The sequence below is a fragment of the Oncorhynchus masou genome, chromosome 27 (assembly GCF_036934945.1).
Source record: "Oncorhynchus masou masou isolate Uvic2021 chromosome 27, UVic_Omas_1.1, whole genome shotgun sequence".
Classification (NCBI taxonomy): Eukaryota; Metazoa; Chordata; class Actinopteri; order Salmoniformes; family Salmonidae; genus Oncorhynchus; species Oncorhynchus masou.
Window position 1 is genome coordinate 34,006,989 of NC_088238.1, and position 24,160 is coordinate 34,031,148.

At 43.3% G+C, this 24,160-nt stretch overlaps 1 protein-coding gene across 3 annotated transcripts in view; it reads left to right on the top strand.

The window, feature by feature from the left end:
* LOC135516058 (GRAM domain-containing protein 4-like) overlaps positions 1 to 17,557 on the top strand; it is a 73,461-nt gene extending 55,904 nt beyond the window's left edge. For 2 of the 3 annotated variants that reach the window (XM_064940056.1, XM_064940058.1), the window contains 15 exons: positions 1,107 to 1,251; positions 2,329 to 2,354; positions 2,491 to 2,582; positions 3,150 to 3,241; positions 8,640 to 8,688; positions 8,813 to 8,884; positions 8,990 to 9,033; positions 9,238 to 9,347; positions 9,742 to 9,896; positions 10,425 to 10,442; positions 13,502 to 13,646; positions 13,755 to 13,848; positions 14,105 to 14,195; positions 14,357 to 14,425; positions 14,521 to 17,557. In XM_064940056.1, coding sequence (XP_064796128.1) covers positions 1,107 to 1,251; positions 2,329 to 2,354; positions 2,491 to 2,582; positions 3,150 to 3,241; positions 8,640 to 8,688; positions 8,813 to 8,884; positions 8,990 to 9,033; positions 9,238 to 9,347; positions 9,742 to 9,896; positions 10,425 to 10,442; positions 13,502 to 13,646; positions 13,755 to 13,848; positions 14,105 to 14,195; positions 14,357 to 14,425; positions 14,521 to 14,634 — 1,316 coding nt within the window. In that variant the 3' untranslated portion in view covers positions 14,635 to 17,557. The remainder of the gene's footprint in view (positions 1 to 1,106; positions 1,252 to 2,328; positions 2,355 to 2,490; positions 2,583 to 3,149; positions 3,242 to 8,639; positions 8,689 to 8,812; positions 8,885 to 8,989; positions 9,034 to 9,237; positions 9,348 to 9,741; positions 9,897 to 10,424; positions 10,443 to 13,501; positions 13,647 to 13,754; positions 13,849 to 14,104; positions 14,196 to 14,356; positions 14,426 to 14,520) is intronic. The other variant, XM_064940057.1, reaches the window with a different exon arrangement.
* The last annotated feature ends 6,603 nt before the right edge of the window (positions 17,558 to 24,160 follow it).

Sequence of the window (24,160 nt, forward strand, 5' to 3'; positions counted from 1 at the left end):
TAGACAGCGTTCTATATGGCAGATCAATCTGAACTCCTCTCTCTGCATGTCGAGCCCACTCATTATCTCATCCAATCAAGGCTTGTAATTTTAACAATTTTATTGGTATTTACAGATGAAAGATCACATGTTCCAGAAGGCATTTTTTTCTGCCAACAAGAAAAATGAATGGCTCTCATGTTAAGTTGTGACTTGTGACATACACATAGATTCCTGAAACGGATCACATATTCTCACACACACACACACACACACACACACACGCATTAACATTAAAACTATAACCCAGCAGTAAGGACAGGCAGCTTTAATAGCAGTGTTTAGTGCAAAACACTTTCTGGGTGCTGAACATCCTCATTAGCAGAGATATATTTTAGTGTGCGTGGAGCACAGATTACTGCCAGGCAGCCTATCCGATAGCAGGCTGGAAGAATACACTGTTTGTGCGTGGGTTGGGGGAGAGGCGCTGTAGAAGTATCTCTTGAAAATAAATTATTTTAGGGTTCCATTTTAGGGTCTAGTAGCTTCAGGTGCTGGTGACACTGGCAAGGGTGTTTTTATTTTAGGAAATGGGCTAAGTTTTTAATCTAGGCCAGACAGGCCCACAGTGTTAGAGCAGCCTCACCAAATGTAGAATGTGTGTATGTGTGCGTACATGAATTTGTTTCTGTAAGAGCGACACAAGGAGCTCAGTGTGTAATTTAGGTTAATGGGTCTTAACTCCTAAATTAAAGCAGCTTCTGAACTGGGAGATCTACAGACCTGTATCTCCTTCTGTACCGGTCTTCATTTCAATAAACAGCTTCAGGTAGTTATAAAAGTTGCCCCTAGGCACAGATCTAGGAACAGAAATGCCAAACCGACAGGGAGGCAACTTCATTGTACTAATTATAAACCTGTGCTGCCTGTAACCTCTCTTCCTGTCTCTCTCTTGTTCTCGCTCTCCCTCTTTCTGTCTTTTGAATGTATGTTTATTTATATTCAGTAACAAGATAAAAGACGAAAGAGCATACATGAGTCCTCTTCCAAGTATACAATAACATAAAACACCCACACACAAAAAAAGAAGCCTAATGACAACATGATCTTCAACTCGGCCCCTCCAGACAAAGACAAGCCGCCACAGGGGGAGACCCTGTACTTGCGGGCATGGAGATGGCTCTATGACAGGGTGGGGGTCTACATAGAAGACTTCCGCTTCGTCCCGGAGGAGAACACTGTGGAGGCTGAGGAACCGCTAAGTGCTAAAAGGTACATTGTTGTGTTCCTACGGTGTGCTGAATGAATGGGTCCACCCATCATGGAATATTGGTTTTGAATGATAATGTTTGTTCATGTAATCTTATTTCTATGTACTGGACTAGGTGGGGAAAACAGCAGTCACATTGAGAGGCTGTGTTGTAGTAGTGATCATCTGAACGTTGTGTATTTGATGCACCCCTCATGGCCAGTACGCTACCACTCACAGAAACAGTAGTAGTCTTCTACCCTAACCTTAATGGTAGTGATGTGAATTCTATATAGACAGAAGACCTCTGGACATTCTGTATATGTTACACATCACTGCATGAGCAACATGACCAGGGTGGTTTTCAGTAGGAAGTAAGCTATTTTAAAACGTGAAACCATGTAACACTCTTCCTGTCTGGGTTTAATATGAGGTCATGTAAGGCATATTGGCCACAGGGAGTGAATACAATGTCTGTGCCCTCTGGTGGTGGCTTGACCACAATACGACTCCCTGCAGCCATTGCCCTCGGCGTACTGATTTAGGATCAGCTTCACTATCCCCCAATTCTAACCTTTACCATTAGGGGGTAAACTCCTAATGGTGACATATGAGATGCAACTCATATGTCATGCTCCTCTTTACTCCACTTTAAGTTGGCTGGGTTCAGTCTAGGACTTGACTCATTTTCCTGCTAAGCACACATCCGATTGTGACCTTAGGCAGGAAGCTACTGTAAACACACACATATATACACAGTTTGAAGTGCCCACGGATTGGATTAAAGTTGTCAGTGCAGGTAGAAAGCTCTAGGAATAAAGGATGTGCTGTATTGTAGCTGACCTTGTGGAGAGGGGAGAATGGAGAGGACAGAGAAATAGATCGAGCTCTTCATTCTTTCCTCCTCGCCTCTGCGTGACTCATAAACAGAATGATCAGTGGGTTGAGGTGTAGCCACCTCCGCTAGCAGGAAACATTTTGCTCTTTGTAGTAGATGTTTGAGAATTCTGTTCCCCCACGGTGTGGTGTCTGTGTGTGAAGTGCTTGCTAAAGTTCATGTTGTTTCATCTACCATTGTATGTCCCCCTCTCTCTCTCCAGGCTAACAGAAAACATGAGGCGACTCAGTGAGTATTTATAGATTAATACCCACTCAGAACTTTCTGCCATTGAGCTACTGTTGTCAGATATTGTTGTAGTGTGACAATGGGTTGATGACTGATTTTTATTTTTATTTTATTTTATTTTTTTTTTAATTTTCAGAGCGAGGAGCCAGACCGGTAACTAACTTCATGAGGAACCTCTCAGCCTTATCCAACTGGCACTCAGTATACACCTCAGCTATTTCCTTCATAGTGAGTACAACTGCTCCGATCTGTCTTTTTTAAAGGGATATGCGAGTCATGTCCAAATCCATCTGAAAGTAACTTCATTGAGCTACACAATTAATTTGAGGAACTTTAGGATGATTTGGACATGAAGTGCGAAAAATGCTAATATCGGTACCATTGACTTGCATTGGAGTTGTGCCACAAATGTAATAAGTTAGCATTTGGAAACATGGCCAGGCAAACAAAACCAAGGCATGGATTTCTGTCATACCATGTCCATAGACTGCTTACAGGGTAAGGAAACTAATATATAACTTGGGTGAACTATCCCTTTAGTGAGCTGTCCTGTATAAGTTTGACTAGTTAAATAAAGGGTAATTTAAAAAAAACAACATTTTTTTACTACTGGAAACATTATCTCGCGGCTTGTCTCTTCAAGTTCCTCTCATTCAATATCCCAAACTTCCCACTCTATTCAGTCGTGCTTGTCATTTGGAAGACTTGTATATTAAATCTGATTGTGAGAAATAGGATGTAGGCTAAGTACTGTATATAAATGATGAATGTCGTTTGTGTTTCCTCCGGGCTCAGATCTACATGAATGCTGCGTGGCATGGCTGGGCCATCCCCATGTTCCTCTTCTTGGCCATCCTTAGGCTCTCCTTGAATTACCTCATTGCTAAGTAAGACACACACACACACATTTATATATATTACATTTATTGATGATAATGAGTGATGCAGCTACACTGAACCAGAGTATATGAGCGGAGCTGGATCGAGTAGCGGAGTGTGCCCAATTTGACGGGAGTGTGGAGCGAAATTCCCAAAGGCTGTAGCGTCGGCCTCCTCACCTGCTCCAATTTTGCTCCAGCAGCGTTCACGTCTCGAGCTCCAAGCATGCCCACCGTAGCATGCGTTTGTAGTTGACTTGTGTGCTGATATAGCCCCTTGCTTAAGCTACTGAAATGGTGTTCCCTAAATATTTTCATAAAGAAACTGATAAAACACACAGGTGCTAAATCAAGGTGACTTGCAAAGATGAGGACCAAGAGAGGGAGTGCGGTGATAGTGTCCACAACTAAAGAATCATTGTGGAGTCTGAAAAGACATGTATCCAAAAAGCATGATGGTGTACTTACAACGTGCACATGCTAAAAGAAGGGAGTGAGGTGTGTGTGTGTTTGTGTAACAGTAGAACTTCAGACTGTCCCCTCGCCCATACCCGGGCGCGAACCAGGGACCCTCTGCACACATCAACAACTGACACCCAAGAAGCATCGTCACCCATCGCTCCAAAAAAAAAAGCTGCGGCCCTTGCAGAGCAAGGGGAACTACTACTTCAAGGTCTCGGAGCAAGTGACGTCACCGATTTGAAACGCTATTTAGCGCGCACCACCGCTAACTAAGCTAGCCGTTTCACATCCGTTGTGTGTGTGTGTGTGTGTTAAACATTGTGTGTCATTGTAGCAAAGTATTTATAAACAAACATTTGAGCTGTTAAACTTTTGTTCGTTTTCATTCTATTATCTATTAGAGGTCGACCGATTATAATTTTTCAACGCCGGTACCGAGGACCAAAAAAAAGCAGATACCGATTAATCGGCCGATTATATTAAAATGTATTTGTAATAATGACAATTACAACAATACTGAATGAACACGTAATATAATACATCAATAAAATAAATTTAGCCTCAAATTATTAAACATGTTTGGTTTAAATAATGCAAAAACAAAGTGTTGGAGAAGAAAGAACAAGTGCAATACGTACCTTGTAAGAAAGCTAACGTTTCTTTTTTGGTTCCTTTTAAACATGAGTCTTTAATATTCCCAGGTAAGAAGTTTTAGGTTGTAGTTATTATAGGAATTATGGGACTATTTGTATTTCATATACCTTTGACTATTGGATGTTCTTATAGGCACTTTAGTATTGCCGGTGTAGGAGTATAGCTTCCGTCCCTCTCCTCGCTCCTACCTGGGCTCGCACCAGGAACACATCGACAACAGCCACCCTCGAAGCAGCGTTACCCATGCAGAGCAAGGGGAACAACTACTCCAAGTCTCAGAGCAAGTGACGTTTGAAACGCTATTAGTGCGCACCCCGCTAACTAGCTAGCCATTTGACATCGGTTACACCAGCCTAATCTCGGGAGTTGATAGGCTTGAAGTCATAAAAGGCACAGCGAAGAGCTGCTGGCAAAACGCACAAAAGTGCTGTTTGAACGAATGCTTACGAGCCTGCTGGTGCCTACCATCGCTCAGTCAGACTGCTCTATCAAATCATTGACTTAATTATAACATAACACACAGAGAAATACGAGCCTTAGGTCATTAACATGGTCGAATCCGGAAACTATCATCTCGAAAACAAAATGTTTATTCTTTCAGTGAAACACGAAACCATTCCGTATTTTATCTAACAGGTGGCATCCATAAGTCTAAATATTCCTGTTACATTGCACAACCTTCAATGTTATGTCATAATTACGTAAAATTCTGGCAGATTAGTTTGCAACGAGCCAGGCGGGCCAAACTGTTGCATATACCCTGACTCAAATTTTTTTCCAAATCAAATTTTATTTGTCACATACACATGGTTAGCAGATGTTAATGCGAGTGTAGCGAAATGTTTGTGCTTCTAGTTCCGACAATGCAGTAATAACCAACAAGTAATCTAACTAACAATTCCAAAACTACTGTCTTATACACACAAGTGTAGGGGGATAAAGAATATGTACATAAAGATATATGTATGAGTGATGGTACAGAGCGGCATAGGCAAGATACAGTAGATGGTATCGAGTACAGTATATACATATGAGATGAGTATGTAAACAAAGTGGCATAGTTAAAGTGGCTAGTGATACATGTATTACATAAAGATGCAGTAGATGATATAGAGTACAGTATATACGTATACATATGAGATGAATAATGTAGGGTATGTAAACATTATATTAGGTAGCATTGTTTAAAGTGGTTCTGTGGGCAATGAAAGCGAGAGAAGTGACACTATTTCACCAGGTTAATATTGCCTGCTAACCTGGATTTCTTTTAGCTAAATATGCAGGTTTAAAAATATATACTTCTTTGTATTGATTTTAAGAAAGGCATTGATGTTTATGGTTAGGTACACGTTGGAGCAACGACTGTCCTTATTCTCAAATGCGCATCACATCGATTATATGCAACGCAGGACACGCTGGATAAACTAGTAATATCATCAACCATGTGTAGTTAACTAGTGATTATGATTGATTGATTGTTTTTTACAAGTTTAATGCTAGCTAGCAACTTACCTTGGTTTCTTACTGCATTCGCGTAACAGGCAGGCTCCTCGTGGAGTGCAATGTAATCAGGTGGTTAGAGCGTTGGACTAGTTAACTGTAAGGTTGCAAGATTGAATCCCTGAGCTGACAAGGTAAAAATCTGTCATTCTGCCCCTGAACGAGGCAGTTAACCCAAGGTTCCTAGGCCATCATTGAAAATAAGAATGTGTTCTTAACTGACTTCCCTAGTTAAATAAAGGTGTAAAAAAAAGGAATCGGCCAAATCAGTGTCCAAAAATATCGATTTCCAATTGTTATGAAAACTTGAAATCGGCCCTAATTAATCGGCCATTCCGATTAATCGGTCGACCTCTATTATCTATACAATAGGCCATCATTGATTATGGCCCAATATTATTTTTATTTTATTTAACATTTATCTAACTAGGCAAGTCAGTTCTTCATTGTAAAATTCTTATTTACAATGGCGGCCAAACCCGGACGATGCTGGACCAATTGTGCGCCGCCCTATGTGACTCCCAATCACGGCCGAATGTGATACAGCCTGGATTTGAACCAGGGACTGTAGTGACACCCAATAGGCCTGGAATATTCCCACATTTCAAGCAGCTTTTTGTTTTGATTGGGTTATTTAGCCTAAAAAACCTTTTAGGCCTACATATAGAAAGAAAAAGAAAAAACAACTCTGCATCTCTGCCCAGCCTGGCAAGTGGCCAAAAGGGTGTTTAGCATCCCCAGTGGCTCTGCAAGTGTGGAGAGAATATTCTCCACTGGTTTCAATACTGTACAACCAATTGGTAGGTCTAGGTAGTCACAAAAATAGGTGGGTGTTGGTTAAACTTATTTTAATGAATGGAGATTATTTGGAGCATTTTTTAGCAGAGCGATAGGAAAGGACAGAGCGGGATTTCCAACCGCTCAACTCGGCTCACATGCTCTGCAATGAACAAAATATAAAAGCAACATGCAACAATTTCACGAACATCCCAAACATGCTCAATGGGTTACATGTCAGAGTATGCAGGCCATGGAAGAAACCGGGATATTTTCAGCTTCCAGGCAAGGTGTACAGATCCTTGCAACATGGAGCCGTGCATTATCATGCTGAAATTAGGTGATGGTGGCAGTTGAATGGCTCAACAATGGGCCTCAGGAACTCGTCATGTTATCTCTGTGCATTCAAATTGCTAACGAAAAAATGCAGTTGTGTTCGTTGTCTGTAGCTTATGCCTGCCCCTACCATAACCCCACCGCCACCCTGGCGCACTCAGTTCAGTGTTGACATCAGCAAACCGCTCGTCAACACAACGCCATACACGCTGTCTGCCCGGTACAGTTGAAACCAGGATTCATCCGAGAAGAGCACACTTCTCCAGCGTGCCAGTGGCCATCGAAGGTGAGCATTTGAGTCTGTTACGACGCAGAACTGTAGCCAGGTCAAGACCCTGGTGAGGACGACGAGCACGCAGATGAGCTTCCCTGAGAAGGTGTCTGACAGTTTGCGCAGTAATTCTTTGGTTGTGCAAACCCAGTTTCATCAGCTGTCCCGGTGGCTGGTCTCAGACGATCCTGCAGGTGATGTGGAGGTCCTGGTCTGGTGTGGTTACACGTGATCTGCGGTTGTAAGGCCGGTTAGATGTACTACCAAATTCTCCACAATGACGTTGGAGGCGGCTTATGGTAGAGAAATGAATTGATGAAATTCTCTGGCAACAGCTTGGATATTCCTGCAGTAAGTTTGCCAATTGCATGCTCGCTCAAAACTTGAGACATCTGTGGCATTGTGCTGTGACAAAACTGCACATATTAGAGTGGCCTTTTTATTGTCACCAGCACAAGGTGCACCTGTGTAATTATCATACTTTTTAATATGCGTCTTGATATGCCGACCTGTCAGGTATATAGATTATCTTGGCAAAGGAGAAGTGCTCACTAACAACCATGTACAAAATGTTAAAGAAATTAGCTTTCCTTTTGTTGCATAGGGACAATTTCGGGGACATTATTTCAGCTCATGAAACAAGGGACTAACACTTTTACATTTTATTTTTGTTCATATTTGCCAAGTTGGGATCAATTAATCCATACTCTGCTCTCAATTACATGTAATTACACGGTACCTACCTATTTAATGTGGGGCAACTCATTTTCACAGAGTCCTTTAGAGCAGGGATGGGCAACTTTGATGGGAGTGGGGGCCACCACAAATCTGAACTCACCATGGGGGACTGCAGTGGCTCGCAGGTCTCTGTACCCTCATCCATACCCACACATGCAGTCAGAGCCATCTCTAGTTTAAGGGGACCCTCAGCAAAACCTTGTAACCCACCCCGCCTTGTGAACAAAACATTTTTAGGCGCTCTCTTGACAGCAGAGGGAAAATTGAAGTTGCAGATTTAATTTCCTGCAATTCTACTCATTTTGCCATTGGGTGGAGAGAGAGAATTGCATGAATTCTGAGTGACTTATAAAATCAATGGGTCAGTAATTCAACAACGATTACTACAAGTGTAGATAGCTGGCCGCTAGACTAACTTACCAATCTAAAGAAATGTAGCTGACATGGGCTAATTGAGTGACTGACATAAGAGAAACTTCTGATGCACAACCAAATGTTGTGTATTCTATTATTCAAACTCTCAACAGTAAGTTGAGACCCCGACCTGAGTTCTAAAAAAAATAATTGAAATTGATGCGCAGGTGTGGGCCACCAGTTGTCCATCCCTGCTTTAGAGTTTTGACGTCTTTACAGTTACTTTGATCTCTTCCCTTTTTTTTTCCTTTTCAGAGGTTGGAGGATTCAGTGGAGCATTGTGCCGGATATTACGGATCCTATAGTAAGAGACCTCCCATTTTCACATGACTTTCTCTGACCTCTCAGGAAGTGGCCTGTTGTATTTCCTAACTTTTTGGAATGGAATGAGCTGATTTTTTTTTAAATTTTGGGTTTGTTTCATGTAGGAACCGTCAAAGGATGACTTGACTGTGTCTGAAAAGTTCCAGTTAGTGCTTGACGTTGCACAAAAAGCCCAGGTACAGTAGTAGTGAACATACACAAGCACGCGTACATACACGCAAACACACCACATTCAGACGTATGTTTCGGAAAAGTCATTTTTTGGGGGCTTTTTTTCACAGAACCTTTTTGGTAAGATGGCGGATGTTTTGGAGAAAATAAAGAAGTAAGTAAGAAATGGCTGTTTCACTGTCTTACCATTCTGTACTTTTTCTCTAAGTTGGTCTGAATAGTTGATCAAACGGTTTCCCTCTCACGATCGCCCTCTCTCTCTGTGTGTGTGTGTGTGTGTGTGTGTGTGTGTGTGTGTGTGTGTGTGTGTGTGTGTGTGTGTGTGTGTGTGTGTGTGTGTGTGTGTGTGTGTGTTCAGCCTGTTCATGTGGGTGCAGCCTGAGATCACTCAGAAGCTCTACATAAGCCTGTGGGTTGCCTTTCTCTCCTCCTGCATACTGCCCTTTAAACTTGTGGGTTTCATGATTGGTGAGTACACGCACACACAATCATACACACACTGCTGTAGCACACACACACACTGAGTGAAATGCTATGGTTACGTAACATTCAATATAAAAACACCACTTTATTCTCTTTGCTGCTCGGGGGCATTGTCTCTTGGCACAATTTTTGTTCCTCTCTAAAGCAATTGGTCTTCTCCTGTGTGTTCCCTGTTGGTGGCTGTGGAGTCTTTAAGAGGAAGGAGACTGACTGAGCCATTTTAGTTTACTGCAGACACATGTTTTAAGAAATACATAAAACGTCTATATAAAAAAGTATACCAACATAGGTTTTGGTACAATCATTGTACTTTACAAAATTACTGCCAACTTTTTTTTATATATATAATAATTTGACCTTTTTTTCCCCTCGCTCTCAGGACTGTATGCAGGGATCAAATTCTTCATCATAGACTTCTTGTTTAAGAGCTGTCCCAAGCTGAGGGACAAATATGACACACCTCACATCGACTGGAACAACCTACCAACTGATCCACAGCTGAAGGAGAGGACCAACGCTACAATGTCCCGACGGGTGAGGACACGCACTTATGAATGCATACACATGTGTACATATCCACACACACGTACACAGCATATACGGTATACAATAACACACAGGCTGTCATCTGACAACTTAAAAACATAACTTGGCCCCATAGAGAAAGGAACCAATTCTTTATCCAACCCAAACTTCCCTAACACTGGCCGATATCCAAATGCTAAATAACTAAACCCCAAAGTATCTATTACAACTGAAGGATAGATTTTTTTTTTTTTTTTGTAATAGTCGTAACTACTGTCAAACAAACATTGTAATTATTTTATCTTATGATGAGCCTTAACCCTTTTTTTATGTTGAGCCCTTACTTAATTTACCTCGACACTGTCACCTGAATGTCATGATCTGTCGTGTGTGTGTGTGTGTGCGAGACTGTGTTGAGTGTTTGCAATGGCTATCTTGGTTTGTTTCCTCAGCCAATTGGCAGTAATGTTAGTGGTGCTAGATGGGCTTTGCTTTAGTGACTGTCACTATACGTTGTGTTTTGTTTCTCTCTCTCAGCTGTCTGGGTCTGAGAAGGTAGGGACTCTGGTGTGCCTCTGTCCCCTTACGTTACGTAGTGCCTGTGTGTGCCACCAGCTAAAACATGTATATACACTACCGGTCCAAAGTTTTAGAACATCTACTCATTCAAGGGTTTTTATTTTATTTGTACTATGTTCAACATTGTAGAATAATAGTGACGACATCAAAACTATGAAATATCACATATGGAATCATGTAGTAACCAAGTAACCAAAAAAGTCTTAATCACCCTTTGCTTTGGTGACAGTTTTGCACACTATTGGTGTTCTCTCAACCAACTTCATGACGTAGTCACCTGAAATGCATTTCAAATAAAAGGTGTGCCTTCTTCAATGTTAATTTGTGGAATTTCTTTGCTCCTTAATGCATTTGAGCCAATCAGTTGTGTTGTGACAAGGTAGGGGGGGATATCCAGAAGATAGCCCTATTTGGTCAAAGACCAAAGCATTATTATGGCAAGAACAGCTCAAATTAGAAAAGCAAAACGATGGTACATTACTTTAAGACATGAAGGTCAGTCAATATGGAACATTTCAAGAACTTTGAAAGTTTCTTCAAGTGTACTTGCAAAAACCATCAAGCGCTATGATGAAACTCTCATGAGGACCGCTACAGGAATGGAAGACCCAGAGTTACCTCTGCTGCAGAGGACAAGTTCAGTGGAGTTACCAGCCTCATAAATTGCAGTGCAAATAAATGCTTCACAGTTCAAGTAACAGACACATCTCAACATCAACAGTTCAGAGGAGACTGTGTGAATCAGGCCCTTAATGGTCAAATTGCTGCAAAGAAACCACTACTAAAGGACCCCAATAAGAAGAAGAGACTTGCTTGGGCCAAGAAACACGAACAATGGATATTAGACTGGTGGAAATTTGTCCTTTGGTCTGATGAGTCCGACTGAGATTTTTGGTTCCAACCGCCGTGTCTTTGTGAGACGCGGTCTGGGTGAACGGATGATCTCCGCATGTGTATTTCCCCAGGAGGTGTTATGGTGTGGAGGTGCTTTGCTGGTGACACTGTCTGTGATTTTTATTTAGAATTCAAGGTACACTTAACCGGCATGGCTACCACAGCATTCTGCTGCGATACACCATCCAAACTGGTTTGTGCTTAGTTGGACTATCATCTGTTTTTCAACAGGACAATGACCCAACACACACCTCCAGGCTGTGTAAGTGCTATTTGACTAAGATGGAGAGTGATGGAGTACTGCATCAGATGACCTGGCCTTCACAATCCCTCGACCTCAACCCAATTGAAATTGTTTTGGGACGAGTTGGGCCTCAGAGTGAAGGAAAAGCAGCCAACAGGTGCTCAGCATATGTGGGAACTCCTTCAAGACTGTTGGAAAAGCATTCCAGGTGAAGCTGGTTGAGAGAATGCCAAGAGTGTGCAAAGCTGTCATCAAGGCAAAGGGTGGCTATTTGAAGAATCTCAAATATAAAATATATTTTGATTTAACACTTCTTTTTTTGGGGGGTTGGGGTTACTACATATCTCCTTATGTGGTATTTCATAGTTTTGATGTCTTACTATTATTCTACAATGTAGAAAATAGTACAAATAAAGAAAAACCCTTGAATGAGTATGTGTTCTAAAGCTTTTGACCGGTTAGTCTGTCTGTATGTGTGTGTGCGCACTGAGTGTGTGCGTGTGGTTCACGACAAACCTCCCAACATTAACTGAGTGTTTGTGAATAAATGGATCAAAAATATCAATGCATGTATCCACTTTTAGTGGGCCATAATGACATAACGTTAAACTCAGTCCAAAAGAGAGACGTTCTAAGCTTTTAATTGAACCCGTCTTAATTGATACAATTATGAATTCATTTGACTTTTTTCTTTTCTTTTTTTAATCCATTTTCACAGACATACTCTGTAGTAACCAGGTGTTCAGTGTAATGACACAACCCCAAACCAGCACTGTCAAAAGCAACTTTAGTGTGACTAGAGTAGGATACACTATTGTCCGGTTTTCAGTAGCACTTTTATTTCCCACATAGTTTACCTCTAGAACACTAAAATGTTTATTCCTTCATATCGATGGTAAGGCAATCAGGTAAGGTAAAACTTTCTTGTGATTCCAATTAGTAGTAGGCATTGTATAACAATCAGTCAATTAGAATAATTTACCAGGTAACCCTTGAAAAACAGAGCCAACTAGTGTCTGGATTTCCCAACCATGTAACTAAGACTTATTCTACAGCTATTCGAAGACTTCTACTCTATTCTACTTCTATGTAACATTACAAATAATCCCGTCTACCTGCTGGTATAGCTAGGGGCCTGCCTGCCTGCAGCATGAGGGAGTATATTGTACTGTAGCTGTAAATGGCATGGCCATTTATCTGCAGAGCTCCCTACTCTAACTCTCAGCATTACAAACACTAACTAATCCGCTACTATACCATCCTGTCTATACTGTACACTGACTTCTGATCCCCCCCCCACCCCTCTGCCTGAAGTGTGCACTCGCTCACCCCCCTTCGGGGATTTAGCCTTGACTAAAACATTGGATTGGTGGGTGTAAGGATGCAAAAGACAGGTGGGCAATGTTCCACCATAATTATATACACTAGTGAGGGGTAGTGAACCAGTGAACACTTCAGGGCAGAAGGGTAGAGGACACCCTTAGAACACAGACAATTAAATAAATTAAGTAAAATAAAATGTCCTCACTTAGAAATGAAACTAACGGAGATGATTGACTACCTACATGTACTGTAAGTGTACTGGGGGGGGGGGGGTCGGAACTGCTCTGCGCTTTGCACGAGACCCTCACCCTGAGGCTGATGTTAGATAAGCCGCAAGTTGTTTGCAAGGCTATGTTACGAGGAGCACATACTCCTACTGTGTACAGATGAATGGCCTCCATCTTATGTTTCCTCTATGTGAGAGGCTGTCTACCAGTTTAGTCTCCGAGAGAATCCATAGTGGAAGATGGCTACAGTAGTGCTCTAGTATAATTCTTCCTCTTCCTCCTCCTCCACCCGCTCCCCAAATCCTCCTTCTCCTCGTCCTCCCACTTCCCCTCCTCCTCCCGTCTAGATTCAGCCTGTGGTGGCAAGAGGTAGCTTAGCAACCGTCCCATGCGGTGTAAACCTGGATGGTGACAGCGCCAGGATTCATAGCACCAAGAAAGGAGCCTTTCATGAGATATTCAATGTCTCAGAGAATGAGCGCCCTCTACCAGGTCAGAGTACTTACTGCGCCGAAAATATTTTTATAAAAAAAATAACATTTCCCTCTGCTGTCCAGCTGCTTGTAATAACTATTTTTCTGTTGTTGTGTGTTTCTACAGTGTGTGAGAATGGGTGGAGGTGCTGCCTCATCAACAGAGACCGGAAGATGCCAACCGACTACATTCGAAACGGCATGCTCTACGTTACAGAGAAGTAAGTAGACCTACCTCATCACACTAGCTTGTCTCTTCAAGTACATAATCACAAAAGCTTTTCACCTCGTGGGTCTGCTATTCCTTTTTGGTGTGCTATCTTTACTCTCTAATGTGGGTGTGTACAACAATGCCACGAAATAGTGCCATTATGTTGCAGATTCTCAGAGCTAGATCCAAGAGCGGCTGCTTTGTGCTGACTCGTCTCTCCATCTTTCCATCTCTCCTCTCTCACCATCTGTCTCTTTGTCTCTCAGTTATCTGTGTTTCGAGAGCTCCAGTTCCAAATCGGCCTCCTCCAAGAAGAATAAGGTTATTAAGCTGGTGGACATCACAGATATCCAGAAGGTGTCTATCTACACTCAGCTAATTCAATATTGTTATCATATCGTTTCTATGTTTTCTGTGATATCACATCCTGAAATGCATCTTCCAACAACTGATAGGTTCTTTTGAAATGAAGCTATCATAGTTGTATGCATCTGATACCATCTCTTCTCTGTTCCCAGTACAAAGTGCTGTCCGTCTTACCTGGGTCTGGAATGGGAATCTCCATCGCCACTCCCTCCACGCAGAAGGTTTGGAAATAAAGACTCATTTTGACCATTTATTATCCTTCACAGATTTGCAAATAAATGCAATTAATTTGTGGATTTCTGTGTCTCCTCCTCAGCCTCTGGTGTTTGGTGCCATGATCCATCGAGACGAGGCCTTCGAGGCGATCTTCACCCAGTACATGAAGATCATTACCACCTCCAGGCCACCCTCGGGCAGCCCTGAGCTGTAGCCCTGCCATCCCCATGGACAGAGTGCTAGGCTGGGGTCAGGGCTGGGCCACCTTCCCCTGAACCCTCCCTGGCTGGAGGAAAGTGACAGGACACACACCTCTTCTCCTCCCTCTCTTATTTACAGTGACTGGACAATCTTCTCTTTTATGACTGAGAGGTGTCTGTAGCGCGTCTGTATCGAGGTGGGACTTGTAGTCCAATAGGGATGGTGCACACATTCCTGCACTCTTTCTATGTCGGACCGTGGATGAGGGGGATGAAGAAGAAGCGGGGATGGGGGGGACATTTTTAACACACATCTCATCATGGGAGAAGGAGCTGGTTCTCCTGACTGCTTGCCTGACTGACAGCTTTAATTCGCTTCAGAGGTGTGTGTGTGCTGCCCAGACAGCGTGCGTCTCTACTCACCTGTCTTCTTTCTGTCTTTCTCGCAAAGTCTGAGTCCGTGTAACTGTTACTGCTGGTCTTGCACGGAACCATACAGACAGTATGCCGTACGGTAGCTAGATGTTTGTGTAGAAAACAGAAAGCTGTGAGAAAGTCGAGCCAACATCTGAACAACGTTCAACATGACACAAAGCCTTTTCCATTAGTTTACATCGTTGCTGTGGATTTTCTGTGGAGACACGCACGTTTCAGCAACAAACCGTTTGCTTTCAGGTGTCTTTTTGCATATGACGTGTTGTATGTGTTATACTTTCAACACTCACTACTGCTCTGTACTGTGTCACGTACAGTAGTGGGGACCTTGGCGATGATGTTCATTGTGAAATGTTTTCAAATGCCTTTTCTTTTGAATTCTGCTTATTTTTGTAATAACCAATGGAATGATGAGGATCTGGACTTTGTTAAAGTACGTCCTGGATCTGTGGATTGTGTTATAAAACTAAAGCACACTCGCTGTTAGAGAGAGTCATAACAGACCTAAACCCTGAATACTGTGTCTAAACTGAAGGTACATGGTTTAAATGTAACATAACTGGTTCAGTGAACTAAACTTGTGTGCTGAGTAACCCCAAGGCCTAAGACCTAAAGATGAGTTAATGCCTTGGCTTTAGCCTCGTAGGCTAACACATTCTTAAGGTGCATACTGTAGGTCACATAAACATACTAAGGCCCAAAACCTGTGTTTACTTCAGTCTTTAGTGACATGTTATGGTATAGTAGTACTATAGTAGTCCTACGGTAATACCAACCTGTAGTATTAACACTGGAGTGGTCAGATGTGTACAATGTGTTGTCCTGTTAAATTACTTCTTAACTTGGTTAACTTGACTAGTAACTAGTTAACTCCTGGATGACTTATCTCAGTATTTCAATGCAAAATCGAGTCAGTCAACTGGCCTAGTTCTGTAGTATTCATTGACAGCAGGAGGAAGTAGAAGTTTGAAAGGAATATTTTAATGTCACTTTAATTGTCACCATTCTAAAAAGCTGGTCTTTTATTTCTCAGATAGGTTTGATATGTAGAATTGTAACGGATGCCAAACCAAGTGGATGTGCACACTTTCTGTGTTTTGTAAGATGGCTGGAAGAGTTATTGTGGGTAAATATTTCTCGTTTATCGTTTACTGCAAATGAGAGAGGGGGTTATACCATGCTCTCAGATCCTTTTTTGCCTCCGCACAACAAGCTAGTCCCCTAAAACGCATTAATCTTCCCATACTGTTAACAAGCCCATATAAACTTCGTCAGTTATTGTCTTACAAAACCCAATCTCCAGTTGTGGTACGACTGGATATGAAATTTCATTTCTGGAGATTGTCTATTGTCTAAGGAACTCATGCTGTTGGTGTGTTGATTTGAATGATTGTCTGACTGTACCTTACTGTAGTCTTAATGCTTACCTGGAACCTTTCTTAGTCTATTAGTAACAACTTTGAAATCTGCAATCAGGGTCTGTCCTAAAAGAAGCACACTGAATGTATTGTGTTACTGCTGTAAACGCTTAGTTAAAAAAAAAAAATTGTTGCCAAAATGTAAACATTTTTTCTTTCTTTAACTGCCCGCCATACTCTGCCTACACTGATGTTTACTGAAGGTTGGGTTAAAAACCTTAATTGATTTGTTTTTCTTTTGTTTGGAATGTCGGTTTGAGCTCCTAGCCACAGGTGGAGTCATGAAGACTGGACAGATATCTTCCTTTTGCGTTTGAATCACTGTGTCAGCTTTTAAATCTGCTCAGACTGGTCTCAGGACAACCTCTGCTGTGCACCTTCATCCCAACAGCAAACGTAAGCCTGATCTCTGATATGTTTTATAATGCTTTAATAGCAAAAGCTGAAGTTTAGCTCTTCTGTTGAGTTTGTTGTCATGGCAAATACTATACATGTACTGCATAGCATGGTAATGAAAGTCAGAGGAGTTGGATCAAGCATATAGTAACAGATCTGGGACCAGGCTAACAGTAGATAGACAGTGACATCAGAGAACATTCCAGTCAGATTATATTGTACGTCAATAACGCTGCAAAAACAACTGTCAGTGATTGTTCTAATGGTAGTGGCGTGCAGTACATGCTAAAATCACCATCTTTTAGCTATTTTTGGATCACTCAAAGGCCTTCCTTACAGACAGCAGAGGTTGTCATGGTGACTCCGAGAGCTTCTGTCCACTGGTTTCTATTGGTTTCCACTTCTGTGGCTCTCGTTGTGTTAACCAAGTATTAGTTGTAACGCAAATGTAAACATTAGTCAATTACTTTCATGATATTCCCATACAGTATATCACTGCAACGTTCAATATACTGTAATCATCTGTCAGTTGTGGGTAATTATTTGTCATCTCTGGGACCGGGGACTAAAATGACAAAAGAGGAATTTATATACAGTAAGGTAATCCATTGATTTTTAAAGAGAACAATGTCCATTGTAAAATATGTGGTGTCCATTTTTTTAATTTAAATAAAATGAATTAAGTATTTGCCCTTCTCTGTATTGTTATCCTTTGTAGTACACCTATAGATAATTATAAGAATAATGTTAGACATTCCAAATTAACACGAAGGTACTGTAGTAGGAGATGGTGTGGTCGAGTGCTGACTGCAATTCCCACATTTGGCAACTTGATGTCACTGCAGGACAGATGGATGGAGGCTGATAATGACCCTTTAGACACTAGAGGGCAGTGGCATAAGGTGATTAACTCCCAAAACCTTTTTAGAGCCTGCCTGATTGAATACACAATTCAGTGTGTGTGTTTTATATAAATATGTTTATACACACACACACCGTTGAAGTCGGAAGTTTACGTACAATTTAGGTTGGAGTCATTTAAAACTCATTTTTCAACCACTCCACAAATATCTTGATAACAAACTATAGTTTTGGCAAGTAGGTTAGCACATCTACTTAGTGCGTGACACAAGCAATTGTTTATTTCACTTATAACTCACTATCACAATTCCAGTGGGTCAGAAGTTTACATACACTATAAGTTGACTTTAAACAGCTTGAAAAATTCCAGAAAAAGTCATGGCTTTAGAAGCTTCGGATAGGCTAATGGACATAATTTGAGTCAATTGGAGTTGTACCTGTGGATGTATTTCAAGGCCTACCTTCAAACGTAGTGCGTCTATGCTTGACATCATGGGAAATCAGGCCAAGACATCAGGAAAAAAATTGTAGACCTCCACAAGTCAGGTTCATCCTTGGGAGCAATTTCTAAACGCCTGAAGGTACCAACTAACCACATTAAGTTGGGTGAATTTTGGCCCATTCCTCCTGACAGAGCTGGAGTTACTGAGTCAGGTTTGTTGGCCTCTTTGCTCGCACACGCTTTTTCAGTTCTGCCCACAAATGTTCTATAGGATTGAGGTCAGGGCTTTGGGATGGCCACTGCAATACCTTGACGTTGTTGTCCTTAAGCCATTTTGCCACAACTTTGGAAGTCTGCTTGGGATCATTGTCCATTTGGAAGACCCATTTGTGACCAACATTTACTTCCTGACTGATGTCTTGATGTTGCTTCAATATATCTACATACTTTTCCATCCTCATGATGCCGTATATTTTGAAATGCAGCAGTCCCTCCTGCAGCCAAGCACCCCCACAACATGATGTTGCCACCCACGTGCTTCACGGTTGTGATGGTGTTCTTTGGCTTGCAAGCCTCCCCCTTTTCCCTCCTAACATAACAATGGTAATTATGGCCAAACAGTTGTATTTTTGTTTCATTAGACCAGAGGACATTTCTCCCAAAAGTTTGATCTTTGTACCCATGTGCAGTTGCAAACTGTAGTGTGGCTTTTTATGGTGGTTTTTGAGCAGTGGCTTCTTCTTTGCTGAGTAGCCTTTCAGGTTATGTCGATATAGGAATAATTTTACTGTGGATATAGATACTTTTGGACCTGTTTCCTCTAGAATGAATCCAACCTAAGTGTAGGTAAACTTCTGACTTCAACTGTGTGTGTGATATATAGATATATATAAATATATTATATATATAAAAATAAATTATATATATAAAAATATATGATATATATATAAAAATATATCATATATGATATATATATTAGATATATATATATTAGATATATGATATATATATGATATATATATATATATAATATTATATATATATATATCATATATATATATATCATATATATTATATATAAAAAGTATATGTATTAAAGACCTCTAGACAAATCACATCCCTCCACTGTCATGGAGCATACACGCACACACTGTTCTCCCTCTCTTGGTGAAAAGCAGAAATTAAGGCAATGTGGTGACAGCAAGTGACAGTGTCACTTTTTATTATCCATCCTCCCCTTGCTCGTACTAAGCTGCCAAACTCTGCGGAATGAGAGGAGGCTAGTTGGGGTCAAGCCACCGTCAAGACTCATTCGCGGTGTTTTCCATTATGGCTAGTGTTTGCCCACAATACACAGATTATATGCTCAGAGCCACAGAGAAAGCAATTACCGATACTGTTGTTTACTGTTATGAAAGGCAGGGCTATTGAGCCCCTGTCATTAGAGTGATTTGAGACAAGGGGCTCTATTCGATCTGTGTCGACGAAGTATTCCAGATTGCACAATTGAAATTTAAAGGATATTTTTTGACTGAGCCAACGTGTATGCAGTCTCCTCTGACTTGGGAACATTGTTTAATTTTCAATCATGCTGTAATGCAGAACTTCCATGGTACAGATTGAATAGAGCCCAAGGTCTGCAGTAACATAATGGATAGTCTATGGACTTTGCCTCTGGCAACCAGCGAGCACATTTTTGTTTTCTGTTGTTCAGGAGGGAAAAATGTACTGATGAAGAGACAACAAAAACAAACCCAAGAAATATTATCTCTCCGGTACACTTGTTGAATTTATCTGAGAGGCCAAGACCCTTTCAAATATGTGTGGGGGAATTAGCGGTGTTTCTCTGTGCAACGTTGAGCAAACATCTGTGGTGTGCCCCCTTAAACTTTAGCATCTGCTGATCAGTCAAAACGCTCCCTCTCCTCAAATATAAGGCAAATCAACATCATTAAAACAATTCTTCCCACCTCCCCCGCGTGTCGCAGACCATGCATCTCGGGTAAACACTGCACCAGCTCATTACCATCCACAATCATCTAACAGTTTGGGCTCTACGCCAACATTAAGAATGAGAAAGAAAGAGAAACAACAGGAGATTATCCCCTTAATTAATGAAGGGTTTTCATGCAGGGAGAACCACTAAATCCTCTGATAGGAAACTTAATATTCAAATATTAAATATTCATAAGAAGTCCATTAACTTTGATAACTTTGACAACCGAGATTTGGGTGAGGAGGCTTTGGTGATGAAGTATTAGGGAGTTTACGGCTACATTATCAGATCTATGCTTGCTGACATCCACAATGTGGTTGTTTTGGCGGTGTCAGAAGTGGAACCCTGTTATGCCCATACACATTGTGACATATTTATTACGACCTACGTCACCTTCACAGAATCTCGTTCTGCAACTGGACGCAAAATTTCCTGGCAAAGGATGACTGGGGACAGCGTCATAAATATTTACGAGTCCCGTCGGGTGATTGGTTGACCCGTCTTTGGTGCGCAACGTCACACAGATGCTCTTCAAAGCCTTCTGTTTAGCTAGCTCGTACCGCCTGAATAAGCAGAGCAACCGACTGAACTACCAGCTTTAGCTTGATCACCAAATTAATTTGGAAATAAATAACTTACTCCAGCTAGCTACCAATCTTTTTTAGTTTCACTGTCCTATCATTCAAAAAACAGTGGGGGATTTTGGCAATTGTCAATGTTATTGGTGCATTACTGCCACCTACTGTGCTGGAGTGTTGGCCAGAGACAGCACGAGCAACATCAATGGCAGTGGGCACTGCTTGTAGTGACGTGTAGTGGACGCGTCATGTAGTAACCTCAGTCTGTATAGACATTGCAACGTTTGGAAATATTTTAAGTATGCGGCATCCATTTCGCAATGGCGCCTTCAACAGGCAAGGGGGTGCTGCGATACCAGTTGGTTGCGAACGGTCTCCACAGAAATGAATGACATCTGCCGCATTGCAATGCAATGGACTGCTCATATGTAATGTGAATGAGGCATTAGAGCTGTCAGATCTACAAACGGCTCCCGGCAATTATACCTAAAGAGGACATTGCCATTGGCTGCCCGGAGTTGCATTAAAAGTAGTCTCATGCAGCCTTGTTGGTTGCTTTGCGCCATTTTACGGGCTCATGACCAATTATGCTATTTTGTGTTTTTTTGCTCTGGTCATAACTTTTTTTGTACATCGTTTCCTATGACCGAAAACGCTTCCAAACATCAGAACTGCGATCACAAACCTCAATTTGGAGGAAGATTTCTACTTCATAGAGTCAGCAGCGCGGGCACCCTAATGAAACTACGTTGGCGAATGAATAATCCGCCTCAACCCTCCGTTCTATTGGCGAACATACTGTAGCGACCCGCACAGACAGCTGTGTGTTATGTGTTAGGCTAGGAGGTGGTTGTGTTGTACTGACCAGTACCCGGTGTTCGCGGGGTCCGACATGTCAATCAACCTGCTATCTGCCAATCACGGGAATGCCTGGAATGTTCTGATGCCGGGCATGCTGGTGGTTGGCGGAGTGGCGTGGAGGGGGGTTGGGCAGGGGGGTGGAGCATTGGAAGTTAAGACCAGGTTCAGCCTTTGTTCTCTCTCTCTTACGTCTGGGCTTCCCAAGAGAAGGTCACGATTGGCTTGTGGGTTATCTGTCATCTTTTTGGCGTGTGCTACGGCCCAAACAGTAGCCTGTGTAAAGTTGGTTTAATAAACCGTCAATTCGCAAACTCAAGCCTCTGTCTGGACAATTGTTCATTTATGATCTAGTCAGGTCATTACATTGGTGTCAGAAGTAAAAACGTTGATACAAGTTAGCCAGCTAGCTAGCTGACTTATGTGGCTAGCTACCGTAGGTGAGAACGGGGATTGAAAATGCGTCGATGGAATCCGAAAGTGAAGGTGGAGGTAGGGGACGATTATGGCCAAGGAGGTGCGTGTGAATGGACGTCGGGGGTTCTGTCTGAGGAGATCGCCAGGGCGTCGGAGCGCAGAGGCTGCTTGAGGGAGGACGTTAGAGCGATGACGGCTGAAGAGGGCATGAGTGCTTCGTCGACTGTATTTCGCGCGGATTCTGGTGGGCGGACCGAAGTGGCGACGTCGACGCGGCGTGACGAGGAATCTGGGGCTCAGGATGTAAACAAACATGGTGGCGCCCAGTTCCCGGCTGCGTCCGTGTCTGTTAAGACCCCGAAGTATTCCGGTAAGGCGGATTGGGAAGCTTTTCATGCTCAGTTTGAACTGTTAGCTCATTTTAGGGGGTGGTCGGATGAAGAAAGGGCACTGCAGTTGGCTTTATGCCTCACGGATGAAGCTCTGGCCTGTTTGATATTGATTAGCCCCGAGGACAGGCATGATTATGGTGCTTTAGTGGGAGCACTGAGGAGGCGCTATGGACAGTGTGTACAGCCCGGGCTACTGCACTCCGAACTGAGTAATAGACGCAGGCAGCCTGGAGAGCCTCTACGGGTGCTAGCTAATGACATTGAGAGCCTCTATCGGCGGGCATATGCTCACATGCCCCCTCCGTGCAGAGCGAGCTAGCACGGGACCAGTTCATACAGGCGCTCTCTCCTACGGAGCTGCGCATACAGACCCAGCTGGCTCATCCTGAGTCATTGCAGACAGCCTTGGAGATGGCTTTGGAGAGGGAGCTGGTGTGGGCTGGGGCTTCAGCTGGGGCTTTGGTGGGGGTGCAGGGAGACACACCCTCTGTGCGAGCTGGGGGGCAGAGCATCCCGGAGCCGGAAAAGCCTGCTTGGGTGGCCGAAATGACAAAACTCATTCGGGCTGTGTCGCTACAGGCGGCACGAAACACAAGCCCTGGTCCCAGGGTCTGCTGGAGTTGTGGCCAGCCAGGCCATCTGCGCCGAGATTGCCCCATGTCCCCCAGAGCTCAGGGAAACGGCTCGGGGTCCGCATAGACCGGGTAGTGCGGACCCCTGGCTTTCTATCCCAACCACCATCATCTTCAGGAGGAGCCCACCGGCACAGACTGGGAAGCAAGGCTCCACTTCCCCCAGAAGCAGACGAGGGCAAGCGGATGGAGCCTGTTGTTGTGGTGGGCCGGACCTGTGTTGGGGACTTTTGTCATGTCCCTGTGGAGGGGGTGCCCTGCTCCGCCCTGGTGGACACTGGGTCCACAGTAACCCTGGTGAGGCCAGATATTGTGCCAGGTTGGACTCAGTGTGAGCCTACAACTGTGCAGCTCCGCACAGTCACAGGTGAGCTGGCACCCATGAAAGGGAAGGGAATAATGACTCTGACAGTAGGGGGCAGGACTGTGCGTCATCCTGTGTGGGTGGCGGCTGTGCAGGACCCTTGTATCCTGGGGTTGGACTTTCTTAGGAGCACAGGCTGCCAGTTAGACCTAAATAGGGGCACACTGAGCTTCCAGGGAGGGACGGAAGTCACCATGGCCCCCCCTAATGTCACATTCACTCAACCCAACAAACCCTTTACTCCAACAGTTAAAGCAGCAGACTCATGGCTGCGCCCCCTCCCCCACAGCTGTGTGTAACTTTTCCCCAGTCCCCCTGTCACCTACGGCGGTGTGTTACATTCCCCCAGCTACCTCCATGACACAGTCCTCTGTGAGCCCGGGCCGCAACCCCCCAGCCCAGCTACCCCAGATGGGAGAGGAGAGGACACTGTCTGCAGTGAGGGAGATATGGGGGAGGAACTGTGTTGGTCTTGACCCCGAGCAGCAGGAACGGTTGTGGCAGTTGCTGTTTGAATTCAGAGACAGCTTTGCGTTGAGTGAGGAAGAGGTGGGTCAGACTCATCTGGTGCAGCATGAGATCGACACAGGTGATGCTCGACCCATCAAGATGCGTCCCCGCCGTATCCCGCTGGCACGCCAGGAGGCGGCAGACAAGGCTGTGTTGGAGATGCAGCGGGCAGACTTCATTGAGCCCTCAGACAGCCCCTGGGCGGCGCCAGTCGTCATGGTTCCGAAGAAGGGGGGCAAGC